At 39.2% G+C, this 22,975-nt stretch overlaps 1 protein-coding gene across 1 annotated transcript in view; it reads right to left on the minus strand.

Annotated features, from left to right (window-relative positions):
* Nucleotides 1–22,975, minus strand: part of LOC109377805 (E3 ubiquitin-protein ligase HECW1-like) — a gene marked incomplete at its 3' end in the record, with an annotated part of 85,079 nt that overhangs the window by 42,964 nt on the left and 19,140 nt on the right. The window contains exon 2 of the mRNA XM_019634270.1: nt 14,077–14,184. Within this exon, the coding sequence (XP_019489815.1) occupies nt 14,077–14,184 (108 nt within the window). The remainder of the gene's footprint in view (nt 1–14,076; nt 14,185–22,975) is intronic.

The raw sequence follows: 22,975 nt of genomic DNA on the forward strand, positions 1-22,975 counted from the left end.
TATAAAACATGTCTTGTTTATTCTTTCCTAACAAGCTACCTAACTTATCTTTTCCCAGTCTCTTGTCAAGAAGCTTTGTTAACTTTTGCTGAAGCAGGAGCTTTTTAAATTCCTTTGGGGGTGGTGGGTGGGTGGGGGGAAAGGGTGCCCAGCCTAGGGCCTGGGTCCTCAACAATAAGATGTTGGATAATTAAATAAAAGTACTTAGAGTTCAAATAGGTGCTCAGCAAATGTTAGTGATGATGATGACTAGATGATAATGCTGTGACTCTATTACTGTCTGGCATTTTGTCCTGTAGAAGACAATATCTGTGGCCAAGTTGAGTTTAGTTCATTTGAAGGTGAACTGCTTTTCCCAAATCACTGTTTATGAGACTTTTTCTTTGGATTTGAAAATTTTGTCAGGCTATGTCTTAGTCCCTTATATTAATTTTGTTTGGTACAACATGAGAGATCTCCAATTTTAAATTCTGTTTGTCAAATCTGAGAATTTGTCTTCAATTATAATGTTTTTAAAAATAATGTCTACAAGTTTTTTTTTAATATGCTCATTATAGAAATTATGTACAATGAAGACAAAGTAAAATAATATTGAGTGTTTTTTGCATATTGAGAGTATAAGCACACTTCAGATATATTGCAGATTTGGTTCTAGACCACTTCAATAAAGCAAAAATCATAATCTAAAGAGAGTCACACAAATATTTTGGTTTTCCAGTGCATATAAAAGTTATGTTTGCACTGTACTGTAGTCTATTAAGTGTGCAATAGTATTATATCTAAAAAACAATGTATATACTTTAATTAAAAAATAATTTATTGCTAAAAGTGCCAACCATCATCTGAGCCTTCAGTGAGTCATAATTTCTTTGCTGGTAAAATGTCTTGCCCTAGTAACATTAATGATCACTGATCACAGATCACCATAACAAATAAAATAGGAAGGATGGAAAAGGGGCCACAGGCTAAAACTGACAAAGCTTAGAAGACTGAAAATAACCACATAAGATGGTCTGAACATAAAAATTCCTAACTAATAGTGGGTCGTGGCCAGTAGTCACATCCTTGGCCTGTAGCTTCCTTGACAAAGGGCAATTTTTACCTTAAGTAAACCTTCCCATTGTCTTTTTTTCCACATCTAAAATAACACGCCCTTGGAATGTTAGAATAATCCCTTGTTTTTCCTGGATCCCCCGGGGGCACAACCCACTACACCAGAGCAGGAAACTACAGAATTCCTCATTGTTATCTTGTTCCCGGAATACCATCTCTATGTGCTGTAAAATGCTATAAATTATTCTGTATCAACCAATGAAAAATAAGTGTGTCTCTCCATTTTTCTTTTTATCCAACCCTAGAGATGTCTCTGCTTTGCTTTCTCCCACCTCCTTAAACAGATTTCATGTAACCCTCCTCCTTTTATTCTAATGTATAAAAAAAGTTGCAAAACCACCATTTTCCGGAGCATTTTCTCAATCCCTTGAGACTTTGTTCCTAGCAATTGTCATCAGTTTGGCTCAAATAAACTCTTATAAGCTTTGTCTTAGGCTGGATGTTTTTTCATTGACAGTAGTAATTAAACACTTTTAAATATTGCGGAAGTTACCAAAATGTGACACAGGGACATGAAGTGAGCAAATGCTGTTGGAGAAATGAAGCCGATAGTCTTGCTCAACACAGGGTTGTCACAAACCTTCAACTTGTAATAAACACAATGTATGCTAAATGCAATTAAATTAGGTGTGCCTGTATAAACTATATACAATAATACATTTTGCTTTTATGAAATTAACATTATTGAATAAGCATGCTCAACTATCATTTAAACTTTGTAGATAACATTTCTTATTCTATGAAGTCAGCGAATTGATTTATAATTTGTAAATATTCCCCTATTTTTGGAAATTTGAACTTTCCCTTATAAATGAATGACTTTTTGAAAATTATTTTTAAGTCCAAGTTTGCTCCTTAAGATGATAGAGTAAAAATTGCTAGTTTCCTATCCAACACCCATTTTCCAGTTTCCTCCTTAATGACAGAGCCTTGATTTTATTTTGGATGGAATGTTCAGCTAAAGTAATATGTTTTGTAGCCTCCCTTACAGGTAACATTTATATCTTTTGCCATTGTTATCTTGGGATTTCTCTTATACGTATTGGGTTGTCAGAAAAGTCATGCATTTTTGCAACGAAAAACATAGAAAAAATATGTCATGACTCTTCCGACAATCCAATAGCTAAACTTAAGCCTAACTGATATAGAAAGGTTTCTCGGCATAAAAAAATATGAATATTTCAATATTTTTCCTTAGAATATATGGATATTTTAAGGATTCTCCAATCTTGTGGCCAAATAGTTTTCCAAAAATCACATTACACTTCCACCAGAAAATGTAACTCTGACCGTCTCATAGAACCCTTACTAACATTGACCATTATCAATTAAATATAAGCTTAAAATAGTATCTTTTTTTTTTTTAGCTGAGCCATCCTGTCACCTGTTGGCAGCTCAGCGGCAGCTCAGCTTGGGCCGGACTCGAACTGCTGTTGCTCAGAGCTCAAACCTTTGAGCGAGCTCTTAACCAACTGAGCCACTCAGCCGGCTCCCTCCCATTCATTCTTAATTATGCCAGAAAGCCCTTCCCCTCTATTAGGAAGAGACATTATGACAGCAATGGGAACAATTCTTCTCTTTGCCCCTGGAAGTATTCCTAGCTGCCCCCCAGTAGTAGAAACCAACATCAACCCTGGTGTTTGGGCCTTAGAAAGGACAATTTGTCACGCCCTAATGGCAACTCTAGTTTACATTCATCTTAAGGATCCCACTCTATTTTCTTGCTGAAAACAATATCTTTTAAAGCCTGAGGCAAGGAAAGGATTAATCCACATTATTAACAATCTCAAATGACAGGGACTTCGCAGAAAATGAAATAGCCTTTGCAACACAGTCATCTTAGGTGTTCCCAAGCCCAATGGGGAATGGAGATTAGTTCAAGGTCTCCAAGTGATTAATGAGGCAGTTATTCCTATACACCCTATACTTCCAAATCTGTACACTTTTCTAGCCTAAATACCTGAAATCCACCCTGGTAGAAAAGGCTGCTCTGTCCGATGGTTCCCATTTTCCTTTCAGGGTGTCTCTCTTGTCCCCCTGCCCAATTTTCCTTTGGATTCTAGCAGACATCATTACACTCTCTCACAATATGATGCTCAGTCAGGACTAACTTGGTCAGCTGCAGATAGGGTCGAATGACCACAGCTTTCTGTGGAGGAGAATCTTGCAGTCTAGGAACACTCAGACTTGCAGTTCCAGGCCTAGAGAGAGCCCACCCACCATTTTAGCTCCCTGGCACATAGAAGTGTCAACTCCAAGCACATTAAAATGCCAGGTCATCTGGCACGTTGCATACTGAACTGGCTGCTGCTTTTCCCATTTGCAGTTGATTCCAACCTAAGATACAGTAATTGGGTGATGGGTCCCTCCAAGGGTCCCCTGACACCAAGAAAGCAGCCTTTACAGCAAGCACGTTCCTTTCCTGAAAAAGGGACACTCTATTCCACTGGCATGGGATTTCATGAAATATACAGAGGGTGCCAAAAAATTTATACACTGTTTGAGAAAGGAAGAAACTATATTAAAGTTGTAATACTCAATATATACCAATAACAAAAGATTAATACAAGTCACGTTTGACTTCTGCAACTACAAGAGGTGCTCAAAGCGGTTACCATCAATGTATTTTAATACAGTTTTTTCCTTTATTAAAATGCGTTTACATTTTTTTGGCACCCTCTGTGTGTGTGTGTGTGTGTGTGTGTGTGTGTGTGTATACATATAGTTTTGGAATTTACTGAAATTTTTGCCTCTGAGTTGGAGGCAATGATCTTAATTACTTGGCTGAGCTGGAGCCGATATCCAGGAAGAGAATCTGCCAACACTGAGACTCCATGATGGGGCAGGTCAGTGTCAAGGCACATGTACCTTCCTGTAAAACCGGGGGCTATTAATGCAGTTATAGTGCAGGCCTGTGGTCAGCTGACAGGGACTCTCTTTCCACAACATGCTGAGCACGCCACTTGGCTGAACTGGAAATTTCACTTTGGGGCTCTCACACACATCCTTTTCAGGGTAGACTCAGAGATGAGTCTATCCCAGATGACCAAGAATTGTCTTTGAGGAAAGTGTGTGTAGTAGTAGAAGTGTTAAAAGACACCCCTAAACCCCTCCCCCCACCAAATTGAGGTTCTGGCTTGTGTGAAAGGTGGTCACGTGGGTCCTTCAGTTCAAGCAAAGGGAGTATACTTGATTTAAAAACAACGCTGATCATACACAAGCATCCCAGTGTTAACAATTCCCTTGTCTACACTTCCTCTCAGTGGCAAGTTCACAAGCTTTATGAAATTTTTCTATCGTGTATCCAGTTTAGCTTTGTGCCCACTGCCGGGTTGGAGTCTCCTATAGATAGGCTTCACGTTCTCCTCCCACACTTGGCACAAAGGGTCTCAGGACACCTTTCTTACCCTTTCCATGAATTCCAGATTCGTGGCCTCCTTCCCAGCCTCAGTCAGTGGCAGCAGCTAATGACTTCGGTGCTCAGCCACTGGGGACCACCTGACAAAGGACGCTGTAGGAACTGCTGCAGCCTAAACCTGCCCGCCTGAGGCTCAGCGAGGAGCTGAGCCAGAGGCAGAAGGAAAAGCTGCCCTGCACAGAGTCCTCGGGCAGTTGCTGGATCTTCTTGGAAGAGTCTCACTCTTGTGAGAATTTTCTTTGCCCGCTTGTAAGGTCACTAGGTCACTCCGTTTGTATCAAGTACCCAGAGTTTCCATTCAACTGATTCTGATGTTTGAATGTTCAGTTTTTTATACTGAGTTTGCCTGAAATGTATTTTTCTCCGATTTGGGTACTGCCTGTAATTAAAATAGTGGAAAAGTCTAATTGTAAATTATTTTGATTATTATTTATTTTCCATGATCCCATACTCTTTTTGCCTTTTCCCTTCTACTCCTTCACGTCTTCCTGCTTTTGCAGGTGCTGTCCCTTGTCTAGAATTACCCCTCTACCACCTGGCCCCTAACCTCAGATCTTCCTCCACACTGGCCAAGTCTGCCTACTAGCTCCTCTAATCCATGGATGGTGAGCAACTCCATGCCACAAAGCTGGGTTGAACACTCATCTTCATTGACAGAGGGCATTGTAAAAAGTACATACTTGTCTCCCACACTGGCATGTGAGAGCTTGGCAGGCAGGCACCAACCCTTCACCTCTAGATCTGAGTCCCCAAAGACTAGCACAGCCCCCAGCAGGTCTCCAGCAGTGTAAAGTTAAGACAGGCCTGTGAATCTATATGTTCTCTCATTGAAATGGCAACTCAAGGTTAACTCAGAAAAGTCTCTGTTTGGGGTTAATAGAGCTTTGACCATTTATTTGTGTTGACTAAAAGCTTTTATCTCAGTGGGAGAATTTGACATCTATCCAAACAAAAGCCAGCACTATCTGTATTGCTGCAAATCTGAATGAAATGATTTGGTCATATCTTTCTAGCTGTTTTCTGTAATAATGCTCAGTCGCTCTTTGTATGGTCTGTTATTTAACCTGAGACTGGCATCTCTGTGGAATGCAGGTTAATTTTAATGCCTCCACACACACACCCAGATGTAATGGAATATTCAACAGGGTAAGAAGTGACTGAATACAGTAGTTTGGCTTCTCATGTTTGGTGGACTGAGGATGAGCCTGCTGTGTGTGTCTCCTTACTCATCTTCTCTTCCCACCTGAACCCCTGCTTTCCCACTGCCACACCCCCATTTTATCCTTGGCCCTGTTCAGTCAGAACAGCTTCACCCTTAAGTTGGCCTCTGGTGGCTGAGACCATGACCAGCCTGTAACCAAAGTCCCTCTTAGTCATCTCCCTGATCTTCTATCCATGCCACAAGCCACAGCTGAGATTACTGAAGGTGTATAAGTTGCCTTACATGAATAGGCCCTCAAACCCATTTTTATACTTTATTCCACAACTCAAAAAAAGTAATAAATAATTTCTTATACTATATAAAATGTAAGCACATTGATCTTTCATGTAATTCTCAGCTTTGACCTGAGTTCCAGCCAATCGCAACTCTGTTTCCTTCCAGTTAGGACACACCTCACCTCTAGGCTCTGACTGTGTCTTCTGTACCCATGGCACACTCCTCCATTCTGTTCTTTCACTAAGGTCTCCTCTGAGGAGCCATCTCTAACCAACTGCACCCAGTGTAATCACCTTTGTGTTCTTTCTATATTCCATTAGCACAGAGATGTATAATATAAAATATCTCATATCACAGAATATATAATAACATCAAAGGGACAAATTATTACTATATAAATGTTTCCAAACATTTCACTTTGGTCTCCTAAAATATTGTGTATTTGTATTGTTTATTTGATGGCTTTGGTTCCTTCTTCTACCATCCCAGAAGGTTTCTCTCTAGCAAGATTACTTCTTTTAGGTTTTTAAAGTAAAGTGTAGAGGAAATGAGGAATGAAAGAAGACCAACATGAGTGTGAGTTTTAACCAGAGATAGATTGATGGAAAAGTTTAGGTGGAAGGAACACCAGCAGAATTGTGTGGTAAGAGGACACAGATAAAGGAGAAAAATAAATTTAAGAAGTACTGCTATGAACTGTACATTCCTTTCTCAACATTTAAGAAAAACATAAGTAAGAATATGAGCAATATTGAAATTACTTTGTGATTGTTGTAGAGTGCAATTTTGACCATGATTTCCCATTAAGGTAGTATTAATCTGGATGAGCAATGGGGGTAGTCATTGCTTCTATGGAATTATATAAGATGACATAATAATATAAATGCAATTTGTGTTGCAAATATTTATAAGGAGCCATAATTGTTTCTAGTGAAGAGCCTGTAATGCAGTATGATTGTCATAGGTTTATGTTTCACAGGTTTATTTTTAGTCTCCCTAAGTAGACTTTAGAATTCTAGAGGTTTAGAGCCTATGACTCAAATGTTTATTGTAGTACAAATGGAGACATCTCCTTGGAGATAACAAAACAGTGATTGAAAATGGCAGCCCACAGTGTAGTTCTTAGCCATACTGGGTTCAAAAACACAGAAGTCCTAGTGAAAATACGCCCAGATTCAGATAGAAGGCTGTATAACAATGTGTCACCTGAACCATCTGGAGTGTTGAGCTGACAAGGCCTCTGGCTCCAGCAGAGCTTGTCTTCATTCCTGCTGTGATGCTGGAGAGGAGAAAGCCTGTGCCAGAGTGCTAAAAGTGAAGAAGTCAGCTAGTTCTCCGGGAGCCCTGCTTTTACTTTAGTGCCCCCTTGGTCTCCAACTTTGGCTGCAAAGCATTTCCCACAGAAAACTCTCAGAATAAAGCCATTCAACTCACAGCTGTCACCTACACCAATATGTCCATTCCCAGAGAAGAAATGAAAAGTAGAGTGTCCATTTCCACTCTGACCCCTTTAGAGTGGCACCTTGATCCCTAATTCAAAACCTCCTAATTACACCACAGACCTAGCTACACCAGCCACATGGCTGGCACTTTACCAACGTGAATCAGTTTATCTTCATGAGGCCACTTTTGTAGGGGACATATGTTATCTCCATTTTATAGATGAAGAAACAGAATCTCAGAGTCCAAGTGGCCACAGCAGAGTCTAAGCCCACACACCTCTCACCTGGATGCCACCTACTGAAGTGTGTAATAAAAGGCAAATCGTGACACCCTTCCCTGTGTAAAGTTCACTTTGTCATGCTCAGTGGGTATGCTTGAAAACTTACATAGGTGCTTAGATTGGCTGTTATGTGTAATCAGGACCAGTGTGTGCTTGCAAATTTTGGAGGACGTGATGGAAAAGGATTTGGAAATGATGTGCTAAAAAGGAATTTGAGAGACATTCTTGGGATAAATTCAAAGCAGGCAGTAATTAGGGTGTGAATCTGGAAGTGAGGCCAGAGAAGGGGAAGTGGCTGAATGTGGTGGGCTGACCAGGGGCCAGGCAGGACCTGATGACTAGTGGTATTGAGCAGGGGCAGGAAACAAGGCAAGGGAGAGCAATACAATGATTTCAGGTTTCTGGTTTGTGCCTGGACAGCTGTGAGAAGACAGCGATCATGACCATGATAACAACATGAAATGACACAAGGGTGGGTAGAGAAAAGAGGTCACTTGGGTAGAAACTGTTTGGGCCATGATCAGTGGTTGTTCCAGGCACACTATTCTACCAATGGGAAGCCTAAACGAACAGGAAATGACATGTAGTAGATGTGCTTCAGAGATCAAAACAAAGATGCCTTCCCTGCAAAATCAGTGCCTCTCATCCTCATTTCTGAGCAATGCAAGCCCCAATTTTGAAGGACTTCTAATAGGAGTACACAGTCTACAAGGACTGGTACCGCCTTCTGAAGAGTTGAGACTGGCCTACTGAGCCTGAATGCACATATTATTGGGTCGTCAGGAAAGTCATGATGCATTTTTGCATTGAAAAACAGAAAAATACATCATGACTTTCCAGACGACTCATTAAAAAATAGTCAGTGAGTTACTATAATGACACAACATTGTAAGATTTTATCAGGTGCATACAGCTAATGTTTTACGAGCTCTTTCTTTTGTCAGTGTTAAAATTTGCATCTTTACAGTTCTCATAGTATAGCAATTACTAGTATAGTCAAATAGCCAGGTGCCCACTAGGAAAAAATTATACCAGAAAATAAGAAATGATTCAGGCTTTATTTTGCTTTGTATTTTATCATGCATGTAACTCCTTGGAGAATGCAGAAAATAATTGTTTTGAATGTTCCTAATTTGGCGATACTTTCAAAATCTGATTTAATCAGACCTTTAAAAATTTTATGAACCAATATCAATTACCTAACCCTAAATTGAATCATAACCCCAAAGAATAACCTTCTGTTGTACCTCAATATTTAAAATGTGGCCAATGTTCAGGGCTGGCCGAGTGGCTCAGTTGGTTAAGAACTCGCTCAAGAGTTTGAGCTCTGAGCATCAGTGGTTCGAGTCCTGGCCCAAGCTGAGCTGCCACTGAGCGGCCAACAGGTGGCAGGATGGCTCAGCTAAAAAAAAAAAAAGAGTGTCACTTAAAATGTGGCCAGTGTTCAAAGTTTACAAAATTATTTTTGGGCCGGCCGAGTGGCGCGATGGTTAAGAACTGGCTTGGGATGCCAGAGGGCCCAGGTTCAGATCCCACATATGAGGGCCAGTGACACTGCCCTCCACAGCTTAGATGCTGAACAACAGCTCAACCTGGAGCTGGGCTGCCGTGAGTCGCCGGTGACGGCGTAGGCTGCAGCCAGTGGCAGTGGGTTGCTATGGGCTACTGTGTGTAGCCAGCAGCCAGTGTGAGCGGCCAGCAGCCACAGTGAGCGGCCGTCCAGAAGCCGGCGACTGATCTACCTCACCCGGGAAGAGTGCAATGGTGCCAACTTGGGCCAGTGAAGCAACGTCCTCCACAACTAGACTGAAGAACAAAAACAATAGCAACTTGTCTGTTCCCCTTCCCCCAATTCCCCAGCACTATTCCCATCCCCCAGTTCCCCCAATAAAAATCTTTAAAAAAATTATTTTTAATTTTAAGAAGATATAATTTACCAATCAGATTAATGTGTTTATCATTACCTAGAAACTGCAAAGAGTTTTATTTTTTATTCATAACCAAAACTTTTGTAACTTTCTGGATAATGGCTTGGATTCTGCATTTTTATTAGAGCAAGAGGACCTTTGATTCTTTGATGTGTTAATGAGGGATAGCCATATAGTAACATTTTGTACATTCAATGTCTTCCTATTTGCTAATTTGTCACTATTTTAATCATACACTTATGAAAATGCAGGTTATTTCACATTAAAAATATAAATTCATATAACACACAAAAAGTGCCAGAAAAATGTATGCACATTTTAAGAAAGAAAAAAGCTGTATTAAAATTGTAATACTCAATATATACTGATAACAAAAGATGAATCCAAGTCACATTTGAATTTTGTAATTACAAGAGGTGCTCAAAGTGGTTACCATCAGTGTCCAGACACTTCTGATTATGGCGAACTATTGCTTGAGCAACATTGACCAAAGTGTCCACTTGTGTACATTTTTTTGGCACCTCCAGTATATGAGGTTGGACAATTAATTTCACGAACTTTGTTGCAACAATGTTGATAACCTTTTTTGATATCAAAGGGATTATTCATTATGAATTTGTACCAATTGGACAGTTAACCAAGTTTACTATTTGGAAGTGCTGAAAAGGCTGCATGAAAAAGTTGGATGACCTGAACTTTTGCCAATAATTCATAGCTCTTGCATCACGACAATACACCAGCTCACACTGCACTGTCTGTGAGGGAGTTTTTCGCCAGTAAACAAATAACCTGTATTGGAACACCCTCCCTACTCACCTGATCTGGCCCCCAATGACTTCTTTCTTTACCTGATGATAAAAGAAATATTGCAAGGTGTTGCCTGAAACCGATTTCTATTAACATGCCCCCCCCCCCGCATTTAGCCTCTTTTCCCATTAGTTAAGAGAGAAAAGCCCCGGTATGACCAGAGGCTGCAATCTCTCTGAGGGAGTGCCCCGGTATGACCGGAGGCCGATAAGGCTCCCTCTGAGGAGTGTCTCAAGGTGCGACTGGGACCTGTTGGAATGCTAAACAGTTAATCTCTGGGAGGACATAGTAACCAGGTGTCCTGGGGCTATGAGGCAGATATGTGAAAGCATAGCATTTGCTGGAACATAATGGGATATGTTAAAGGAAAAAGGCTTTGAGGCCCAGACCCCAAATGGATGCTAATTTGATTGACAGCAGTAAAGCAGTTTCACTTCTTTTCTAATTTCTCAATAAAAGCCATGCGCTGACCCGATTCGGGGCTCGCTCAGATTCTCTGACTGAGTCCCTTGGGCTTGCTCAGTTTCTCTGACTGAGTCCCTTGGTCTCGCTCTTAATCCTACTTTTGTCTCTGTCTCTTTATTCAATCTACGCCGCCCCTCAAGAGAAACCCGTTTGCCCTTGCCACGCTGGACGTGACAGCAAGGAAGACATTTTGATGACATTCAGGACACAAAGCATAATACGATGACAGCTCTGATGGCCATTCCAGAAAAAGAGTTCCAAAATTGCTTTGGATGATGGACTAGGTGCTGGCATTGGTGCACATCTTCCCAAGTTGAGTACTCCAAAAGTTGAGTACTCCAAAGGTGACCATAGTGATATTCAGCAATGAAGTATGTAGCACTTTTTCTAGGATGAGTTTGTGAACTTAATTGTCAGACCTCGTATACAGTTTTAATGCATTCAGATTCCTAAAGCTATAATTCATTATAGCATTTTAATTTGTTTAATTTATGTGTGTCGTAATTTAATATTCTAATTATTTGCAAACTCAATTAAGCCTTTTGTTAATATATTTTTACTTTTTGACAAGTTACTCATATATTTGTATAGAATAATACATTCTTAGTATATTGATCATGCATTTGATATATATGCAAATGTAAATATCAACCTATTCAATTTCACTTTCATATATTTTTTTCCAAAGCACTGAGATATTGCCAGTCCAACAAATATATTGTGAAGTGAGATCTTCTCAAGTCTGCACCAGAGCATTTAAAAAAATGTCATTCTTCTAAGGTTCTGAACTTTTAGTTATTTTGAATATGACTTGGCAAGCCATTTGTTTATTATAGGACATTGCTACTTAACCAAATTTAAATATACTCATTCAATTATGATGATACTTTATATATTTACAGAGCTGATATTATATTATAATATCTTTCTAATGATATTTAAGGTGTGTTTTCATACTGCTGATGAATCATATTAAATGATTTGTTATTTGAGATGAATATACAGTAAATGCTCTATGTGTCACAGAAATCTTAAAGAACTGCCTTGAAAAGAATGACACTATACACTAATTCCCCTTTCACACATTGGCATGTGCAGAATCAAGAAACCATCATGAGATTTCATATTATCCTTAACACCTGTTTTCTTGGTCCTAAAAAAAAACAAACTTGCAAGTTGTGTTCATGCCTGCACCATTTTGAGCTGATATTGTATTTGGGACCATAAATTGTGTCTGTTTCTCAGTTAGAACCCAAAAGAAGAAATTAGGTACATAGTAAGAAAGGACTCTCCCATCAAACTTCTAATGTAGATTGGGGCATACAGTCAACTCTTATTCATTAGCAGTGAATATTAGAAATAATAGTTGACTGTATGCCCAGATCTTTGTTTTTATTGGCATTTGGAAAGTCTTATTGGCATTTGGGTAGTCCTATTAGGCACCACTAGCTGGAGCCTGTCTTTATACCCAAATCAAGCCCACTGTGTTCTTTATGATCAGTGGTATTGTTTGTAAGATAGGGGAAGATATTGGCATGACTGGGGCAAAAGAGAGCATGCTGGGGAGATTACAGAAGTAGGGCTGAGGGATAAGGGTGAGTTTTCTTGAGGCTTGGCAGCTGGGCAGAGAGGTTTCAGCTGATGTAGTAAGAAAGCAGAGCCATGAGGCTTTGGGGCAGATAGTAGTAGCAGAATTGGGTTTAAGGAATTTTGTCTAGCATCAGTGTACAGGATGGATTAGAAAAGAGAAAAGTTAGAGTCAGGGAGATAAATATTGCTTTGGTGTTTTTTAGTTTTAAAATATTTATTGATTTTGAAATATTCTTTTTTAATTAAATTTATTGGGGTGACAATAGTTAGTAAAGTTATATAGGTTTCAAGTGTACATTTCTATAATACATCATCTGTATATTGCATTGTATGTTCACCATCCAGAGTCAGCTCTATTTCCATTAAGGAAAAGAAAATCTCTTCTTGAGAATTTTATTTTGCCTAACTCAAAGTCAAGGGCCAGCAACCACATCTCATAAAATCTGTCCCCTCTACATCTGATAGTATCAAATTTCCTGACTGTCTACCCATTCTTCATGTGCTAATGCAAAAAGAAAGAAAGGTGGAGGGGGTGGTATTTGTGTCAGTTCTAAGAGAAGAGACACCATAAGCTTCCAAATACTAGGCAGACATTAGGCCTTTCATCTTTAAAACTCTAGTCTTTGGACTATAATTGGTCTTACAAAATGTTTATTGAGTGAATGAATGAAAATAAGAGTGAATATAAATGGGAACAAAGCATGCTAGAGGATATAGTTTTTCTTGAACCACAAATCAAATGATAATAGACAACTTTAGGTTCCTGGATATATGTCATTTCCTCTAAGAACTGGACAGTTGAAACAATAAACTATTCCATTTCCTTCAGAAGTGTTATATCAAATGGATACCTGCTATGAACCAGGTAATATATGAAAGGATTTGTGCATTTAGCATTTTCATTACCTAAGTTAAGGGGAAGGAGTTGTAGACTAAAGGTAATCCATGCATTCCTTCATCTGGCAAACACAAGGCCCATAGGCATACTCCCTCATGCAATGGGTCACCAGTATAGGGGCCTATGAAAAACATCCTCCCGTAACTGTGAAAATAATTTATTTTTAAAGCTAGCAAAAATTTTAGAAAATATATCAATAAAATACATGATGATAAGTTTATACATTTATAAATGTCAGTAGATCAGGAATCAAAGAGGAATTGTAGCCAGAGCACAAGTCAGGGAAAAGTGGAATATCCCCAACATGCTGGAGCCATGAGAAAGGAGCCTTGAAGGACTGGGTCAAGCAAAGTCAAAGCCGGACAATAGGATGCAAAAGGGCAGCAATCACAAAATTGGAGAGCACCCGGGAAGTCATAGAGTGAAAGGTAAGGGATGTGAGCCCAAGGGTCCTGAGTCCAGAGGCTGATGAATCAACATGAATAAAACTTTTCCTTGCAATTAGAGGAGTGGCCTCTGGGCTGTTTGGGATGACTGTTACCCATCAGCTACTACACATTGTTTGTAAGCATCTCATCAAATCTATGTCTCTTTTTTACATGGCATATTTCTAAGTGGAACCAATACAAGAGTACAAAGAACAAACCAATTGAATTCTGCTTTGTCCAGTGCAACAGTAATGGGAAAAGTACTCACGTTCCACAAAGTAAGAGCTGGCATCAATCTTCCAGATGATTTGGCCCCGATGAGAACCATTGACTCCACGGTTCTTATAGTCCAGAAAGTTTTCTGACAAGACCTCATCTATAGTCCCCGGAAAGAAAGGAAGCAGAGTAGAGAAACATATCAGCCAAAAGCATATTCAGTAGAGAAAAAAGAGCAAAGGATAATAATGCCACCTCCAGCTCAACAGAGGAAAAAGCATCTGAAATCACAGAATCAGAGAACAAGAAGTATCCACAGGTACCCTCTGGACCAGCCCCTTTTTAAAGCAGGAATCTCCTCCCCACTCTTGGCAAGTGATCATCCAGCTGGTTTTGAATACCTCCAGAAGCATATATATACATATATATATATATATATATATATAATTGTTCCTATGGCAGTTTATTTCACTTTTGAATCGTTCTTTCATGTGTGAAATCTTAGTGTGAAACTCTTCCTCCTAAAGCTTTCATTAACTGGTCCCTATTTGGGTCTAAGAATGAGGCATAAAGAAAACATCCAATCACACTTTCCATCTGGGGCCCAGTTCTCATGGGTCCCACTCTCTGTCATCTCTTCCTCAGCATGGACACCCATCATCATCCAATACATGGAATCATCCATGAATTTATTCATCCATCCTTCATGTACTCGTGTATTCACTGTTCATTCAGCAGATACTTATCAAGATCCAGCAATCTGCCATGCTGGGAAAGATGCCATGGTGTTAGGTAAACCTGATATACAGTCCTCTCTGAACTAAGGTTTACAATTGAGGAGACAGACTTTAAACATTAAATAAAGAAATAAATGTATTATTACAACTTGTGATAAGGGATATGCAGAAAAAGAACAGAGTGCTCTGACAAGAAGGAAGGCTAACAGGGTGATCAGGGAGTGCTGAGTGATAAGAAGAAGCCACTGGGTGGAGATGGAGGGTGGACATGTGGGGGGGGGCAGTGTGAGGCCCCTGCTATGGTGTCCCAGGCCTGAAGGGGAGCCTGATGTATGGGGGACCAGGAGCGGCTGGTGGGTGATTGTGCATGTTTCATTTCCTGCCCTTTCTCTGCTCACCACAATGTAACCCGCCAATGTCCTTCTTAAAGCCAGTGCCCAGACAGGAATGGGGCATTCTTGGTGAGATCAGATATGTGAAGACTGAGCTAACTATTCCCACCTAGGATCCAGTACTCATGCTTTCAGTGCAGACCAAGATAAGAATGTGAATTTTACCTTGATTTTCTTTGGGGCCTTTACAGTTTCCACTCACCAAAAAGTAACCATATGCACTAGATGGATGTGAGGCTATGGGAAAACCATGTTTTGACAGTCCAAATCCACTGCAATGGCTGGAGGAATAACCAGAGTTCAGGGGCTCCTGAAGGCAGGCCCAGAGCCCCTGCTTTGCAGAGAGGTCAGAGCTACGCTTTTTGCAACTACAGTATCCTGAGGTTTGTATTCTATACCTGGCTTGCCCAGTAAGCCAGATGATGAGGTGCAAAGAAGGCAGGGCTTGTAGCTGAAGGACCCAGCTCCAAGGCCTTTGGTGCTATTTACAGCAAAGTGGGAGACAGTAGCACCTCGAAGCCCACAGGGAAAAAATAAATAAGATACCTTATCAATGTGTTTGTGACCAGCTATGATTGCACATTTTGGCTTCCATTTCTTTGGCAAAGATGATTGAGCAAAGCAACACAATCTCTGCCTCATCAATAGCAGGAACTGCTTGCATCCCTTGGAAAATCGCTTGTTTGCAAAATTTGCCTATCCTTATATTCACAGTGTATGCTCACAGACCTGTTTGGCTTACTAAGATGATTGCATAACATATCTTTTACAGTAATTGCTTTATTTCCTTAAAAAGAGCATAATATTTTCACAGCTCCCAGTGTTTTGAGTATAGATATAACAAATCTCACACCCAGATAGAAATTTGTCTCATTATGCCAATTCTGCAAGGTGAGATATTTACCTGAATTTATCCACTTGGCCACCAGAAATTTCACTTTAATTGTAATGGTCAGGTACCCATATACAGTAATGCCTGCAGGAAATATTCCTTCATGTTATAGGTAAATGTGTATTTACGCATCGCACTAAGCCTTGGGGATATGCTGGGGAACAAGACACAGCCTGTGTTCTCAAGAATTTTCTAATAGATTTGAGCATTTATCCAAAAAAACAGGCAGTTTCATTAGAATATAGTAAGTACAAGAACAGATTAAATATCCAGGAACTACAGTGTCACAAATGAGAAAAGGATTAAGGTGCAAGAGTGGGAAGAATCAGAAAAGACTGATGAGAATGGTAAAATAACATACACTTTAAAGAGAACAAGATACATTTCAGTGTATGCCTTTAAGCACAACGGATTTTAAGAGATTGCTAATTGATCTTCATAAGTATTCCATTCCCTTACACAAATAATAACACTTCATAACAAATATCACACAAGAAAATAGAATACTCTACGTTCTTGCCTAGACCATCTATACTGAGAAGTCAACTCCTTCCCCGAAGGCATTTCTTGTCAATTGTTAGGAAAGTAACTAGTCTTTGCTTGAGAATCCAAGTGTATTTTCAGAATCAGGTGTAGAAAACCAGAATCATTCTAGATATTTTATGCAGAAAGAAATCAAATGCAGAGAATTAGGTACTAGAGAAATAGACTCTAGGCTGGGCCTCTGGGAACAGTCCCACAATAACACTGGCTTTCCAAGGCACTGCCTCTGTCTCACTCACAGAGGTCATGTGGGACATGTTGAGTACAAGAACCCCATACATTCACTGAAATCCAGAGACCAGGAGGCTGTTGCACAGACCTCAGCACCTGCCTCTTCACACACAATGAGTGACCAGCCATGACAAACTGAGTAGGTCACTGCCACCACCACTGCCTGCTGACACCCATGAAGCAAGTGAGTGGATGCTAAAGCATGCAATAGAGAAGCTTGATTTCTCAAAGCCATGTATGCAGCAGCCACAGGCTAAACAGCAGGAGGATGCCCACTGCTCACTCACTTCTTCCTTCCCAGTCTTGCACAGGTTCCTCTAAACAAAGGGACCAAATTTGCACCCAGGACGTGGTTGCACAGGATTCTGGGAAATGGAATTTTTAGGGACCAGATTCTGCATTAGAGGAAGGTGCTGCAGAAGAGAGGGAGACTGGAATGGATGATGGGGGGCAAGCTATGCTCCTCACCACCCAGAGGAATGGCAGCCCCCCAGCTCTCTACTCTGGGGTTCCTTTTTGGGCATTCTTTGTCATGGCAGAAGTCTCTTTGTGGAGGCAATGTTTGTGTGACTACAGGAAAATGTATAGCCCCCTTGACACAGAAGGGTTATAGCTACCATTACTAGCTATGTGATTTGGGGCGACTTATTTAATCCCTCTGTATCTTAGCTTCCTCACTACAAAACGGAGATACTATTAGTACCAACCTCAAAAGTTTGTTGTGAGGATTAAATGATCTAATACAGATAGTGGTCTTAGAACAATGTCAGACATCTAATAAGCAGCTATTTCTGTTAACAATCTGGGATAAAAATAGGCCACTCTATGGCAAAACCCCACAATATTTAATGTACTAAACCATCAATAATAACCTCAAATATTAGCTTTGGTCAGTACTATTTGAAATTTTGTCATTACTCATTTTGTACAGAACATATAGAGATATATTAAGTTCCTCAAAAAACAAGATTATATTTGTTATATGATGTTTATTTCTTCTAGTATGTAGAATCCTGCCCTGTCGCCTTACAGCCGATTCTTAGACCACCCCCCCTGCATTAGCCTCTGACCCATTAGTCGAGAGAGTGTCTCGGAAAACTGAGGCCGGATGGAATGATATCTGTAAAGCTCTCTTGGGGGGCGTCTCAGCCTGACTGAGACCTGATGGAATGATATCAGCTGTCTCCCCTGGGAGGACATGTAATTATGTCTTGGGGCAATGTGGTGGAGTACGAAGGCATAGCATTTGCTGGAGTACATTGGGAAAAGGTCATTGGAAAAGGCCTTAAGGCGCACCAGTATACACGGTTAATGACTCACAGCACAGCAGTTTACTTCCTTGAAAATAATCAATAAAAACCATGCGTCGACCCGATTCGGTGGCTCAGTCTATCTCTGAAGGCTGAGTCCCTTGGTCTCGCTCTTAAATCTTACTTTTGTCTCTTGTTCTTATTCAATCTGCACCGCCCCTCTCGTGTCCCATTTGCCCTTGCCACGCTGGACGTGACACTGCCCCCTGTTCCATAGTTTATAATAGAGAAAATTTCTTTGCAGGTCATTTAAATTTTGAATCAGAAAGTTCTAGTGAACTTTACATAAATAAATATACCTAAGAACCAAGAAACATTTCTCTTGTTTTGTCTTTAAAGTGAATAGTGTAGCTAAACTTTCCACACCCTAATCTATAATACAGTGTACAGAAAAAATGACTATTGATGTTGAGACCAGACTGGGAAAGTGAGTCCAGAATCAACTAAAAAGGAGTATTGATGGACTACCTAGGCCTCCTAAACCTAAAAAATGAAAATAAAATACAACGTGATTTCCATTTCTCAGAGGAACTACTGCCTTCTGATAACCAAATCTTGGAAGAATCTCCAAGGATTCTCACACTAAGGGTAAACTAAATTTCCCAGGAAATTGGGAATCATATGGTATTTGTCTTTCTCAGTCTGACTTATTTCACTTAGCATAATACCCTGAAGATCCATCCACCCATGTTGTTGGAAATGGTAATATTTTATTATTTTTATGGCCAAATAATATATCATTGTACATATGTATCACCACTTCTTTATTCAATCATCTATCAATGGGCACTTAAGTTGCTTCCATATCGTTGTTATTGTAAATAATGCTATAATGAACATAGGAATGGATATTTCTTTTCAAATTAAGATTTCGAATTTCTTCAGATAAATGCCCAGAAGTGAAATTGCTGGATCATACGGTAGTTACATTTTTAATTTTTGAGGACCCTCCATATTGATTTCTTTTTAAAAAAATTTTATTGTTAGTTTCAGGTGTACAGAACAATGGAATAGTTATCCTTTTCACTCCTCACAAAGTAACAACCCACCTCCCCCATCTACTTCCCTCCCACCCCCGGTATCATGCTTATCTATTACAATTCCATTGACTCCATTCCCACTCTCTACTCCACGTCCCACGACTATATGTATATATAATTATAGTTGACATACATTATTATTCAACATCAGTTCAGAAATACAGTGTGGTGGTCAGGCCTCTACACTGACTATGAAGTGGTCTCCCCAACAAGACATGAGTCCATCTGGTCCCCTAAAAAATATTTACAACATTATTGATTATATTCCCCAGACTGTCTTGTCTATCCATGAGGCCATATTGTAGTTACCAATTTGTATTGTCTCATCTCTTCCCCTTCTCCTTTATCCCCACCCCCTCCCAACTAGCAACACTCAGTTTTTCCTCTGTGTCTCTTAGACTATTTCTGTTTACATTTCTCATTTATTCAGTTTTTTAAAATCCACGTATAAGTGAGATCATATGGTATTTGTCTTTCTCTGACTGACTTATTTCACTTAGCATAATGTTCTCTAATTCCATCCATATCATTGCAAATGGTACTATTTCCCTCTTCTTTATAACTGAGTAATACTGCATTGTGTAAAAACCATAGTTTTTTAATCTAGTCGTCTACCAATGGGCATTTCTGTTGTTTCCAAGTCAGCTATTGTGGATAGCACCACAATGAACATAGGGGTACATATATTTTTTCGGATTAATGTCTTGGGTTTTTTTTTATAAATACCTAAGAGTGGAATTGCTGGGTCATAAGGTAGTTCCATTTCCAGTTTTTGAGATACCTTCCTACTGATTTCCATAGTGGCTGCACCAGTCTGCAGTCCCACCAACAGTATACCAGGGTTCCCTTTTCCCTACAACCTCGCCAGCATTTGTTATTTGTTGATTTATTGATGATAGCCATTAAGACTGGGGTGAGGTGGTATCTCACTGTGGTTTTTATTTGCATTTCCCTAATGCTAAGTGAGGTTGAACATTTTTTCATATACCTGTTGGCCATCTGTATGTCCTCTTTGGATAAATGTCTCTTCATATCCTCTGCCCATTTTTTAATTGTGTTGTTTATTTTTTTGGTGTTGAGTTGCATGAGTGTTTTATATATTTTGGATATTAACCCCTTATGAGATATATCATTGACAAATATCTTCTCCCATTCAGTAGGCTTCCTTTTCGTTTTATTGATAGTTTCTTTTGTTGTGAAAAAACTTTTACGTTTGATGTAGTCCCTTACGTTCAATTTTTCTTTTACATCCCTAGCCTGCAGGGATGTATCAGTAAAAATATTGCTCACGGTAATGTCTGCAAATTTAGACCCTATATTTTCTTCTAGGAGTTTTATGGTCTCAGGTCTTATATTTAAGTCTTTAATTCATTTTGAATTTGTTCTTGTATATGGCATAAAGAGGTGGTCCAGTTTCACTTTTTTGCATGTGTCAGTCCAATTTTCCCAGCACCATTTATTAAATAGACTATCTTTATCCCAATGTAAATTCTTGCTTCCCTTGTCATAGACTAACTGCCCATATATGCCTGCATTTAATTCTGGGCTGTCTGTTCTGTTCCATTGATCTATGTGCCTATTTTTATGCCAGTACCATACTGTTCTGATTACTGTGGGCTTGTAGTACGTTCTAATGTCTGGAAGCATGATCCCCCCGACTTTGTTATTTCTCAGGATTGCCGTGACTATTCAGGTTCTTTTTTGGTTCGATATAAATTTTAGGATTATATTTTCTATTTCTGTGAAAAATGCCCTAGGTAGTTTGATAGGAATTGCATTGAATCTATATATTGCTTTAGGCAATATGGACATTTTAACTATATTAATTCTTCCTATTCATGAGCATGGAATGCTTTTCCATTTGTTTGTATCTTCTTTTATTTATTTCTTTAGTGTCTTATAGTTTTCAGAGTACAGGTCTTTTAGTTCTTTGGTTAAATTTATTCCAAAGTATTTTATAGTTCTTGAAGCAATTGTAAATGGAGCTGTTTCCTTAATTTCTCCTTTCCTATAGTTTATTATTGGTTTATACAAATGCAACTGATTTCTGAGTATTGATTTTGTATCCTGCTACCTTACTGAATTTGTCTATCACTACCAATAGTTTTTTGATGGATTCTTTGGGGTCCTTTATATATAGTATCATGTCATCAGCATACAATGACAATTTTACTTCCTCCTTGCCAATGTGGATGCCTTTTATTTCTTTTTCTTGTCTGATTGCTGTGGCTAGAACTTCTAGGACTATGTTGAGTAAAAGTGGAGAAAGTGGAAAGACTTGTCTTGTTCCTGATCTTAAAGGGAATAGTTTTAGCTTTTACCCATTGAGTATGATGTTAGCTGTGGATTTATCATATATGGCCTTTATTATGTTGAGATATGATCCCCCTATTCCCACTTTGCTAAGAGTTTTTATCATAAATGGCTGCGGTATTTTGTCAAATGCTTTTTCTGCATCTATGACCATTGATATATGCATTGATATGACCATATCTGCATTGATATGACCATATGATTTTTATTTTTCATTTTGTTGATGTTGTGTATCATATTAATTGATTTGTGGATGTTGAACCACCCTTGCATATTAGGGATGAAACCCACCTGGTCATGATGTATGGTCTTCTTAATATATTGCTGAATTCTGTTTGCTAAGATTTTGCTGAGGATTTTTGCGTCTGTATTCATCAGAGATATCGGCCTGTAGTTTTCCTTTTTTGTACTGTCTTTATCTGGCTTTGGAATCATGGTGATCGTGGCTTCATAGAAAGAGTTTGGGAGCCTTCCCTCCTTCTGGATTTTTTGGAATAGTTTGAGAAGAATAGGTAATAATTCTTTTTTGAATGTTTGGTAAAATTCACTTGTGACGCCATCTGGCCCTGGGCTTTTTTGTTTGTTGGGAGCTTGTCGATTACTGATTCAATTTCCTTGGTGGTAATCAGTTTATTCAGATTTTCTGTTTCCTCTTGAGTTAGCTTTGGAAGGTTGTATGCTTCTAGGAAGTTATCCATTTCTTCCAGATTGTCAAATTTGTTGGCATATAATTGCTCATAGTGATTTCTTAAGATTTTTTGTATTTCTGTGGAGTCTGTTGTTACTTCGCTTCTTTCATTTCTGATTTTAATAATTTGAGGCCTCTCTCTTTTTCTTTTGAAAAGTCTAGCTTAGAGGCTTGTAAATTTGTTTATCTTCTCAAAAAACCAACTCTTGGTTTCATTGATCTTTTGTATTGTTTTTCTGGTCTCAATTTCGTTTATTTCAGCTCTGGTCTTTATTATCTCCTTCCTTGTGCTCCCTTTGGGCTTATTTTGCTTTTCTTTTTCCAGCTCCCTGAGGTGTAAGGATAACCTGTTGATTTGAAAATTTTCTTGCTTCCTTAGGTAGGCCTGCACTGCTATGAACTTCCCTCTTAGAACTGCTTTCACTGCGTCCCAGAGATTTTGGGTTGTGGTGTTTTCATTTTTGTTTGTCTCAAGATATCTTTTGATTTCCTCTTTGATCTCATTTTTGGCCCACTAGTTATTTAGTAGCATGTTATTTACCCTCCATGCATTTGTGAGCTTTCTGGATTTCTTCTTGTAATTCATTTCTAGTTTCATAGCACTGTGGTCGGAGAAAACGCTTGATATGATTTCAATCTTCTTAAATTTATTGAGACTTGTTTTGTGGCCTAACATGTGGTCTATCTTAGAAAATGATCCATGTGCATTTGAGAAGAATGTATATTCCATAGCTTTGGATGAAATGCTCTGAAAATATGGATTAAATCCAACTGGTCTAAAGTGTTATTTAAGGTCACTGTTTCC

Source organism: Hipposideros armiger, unplaced genomic scaffold (genome assembly GCF_001890085.2).
Source record: "Hipposideros armiger isolate ML-2016 unplaced genomic scaffold, ASM189008v1 scaffold_1567, whole genome shotgun sequence".
Lineage (NCBI taxonomy): Eukaryota > Metazoa > Chordata > Mammalia > Chiroptera > Hipposideridae > Hipposideros > Hipposideros armiger.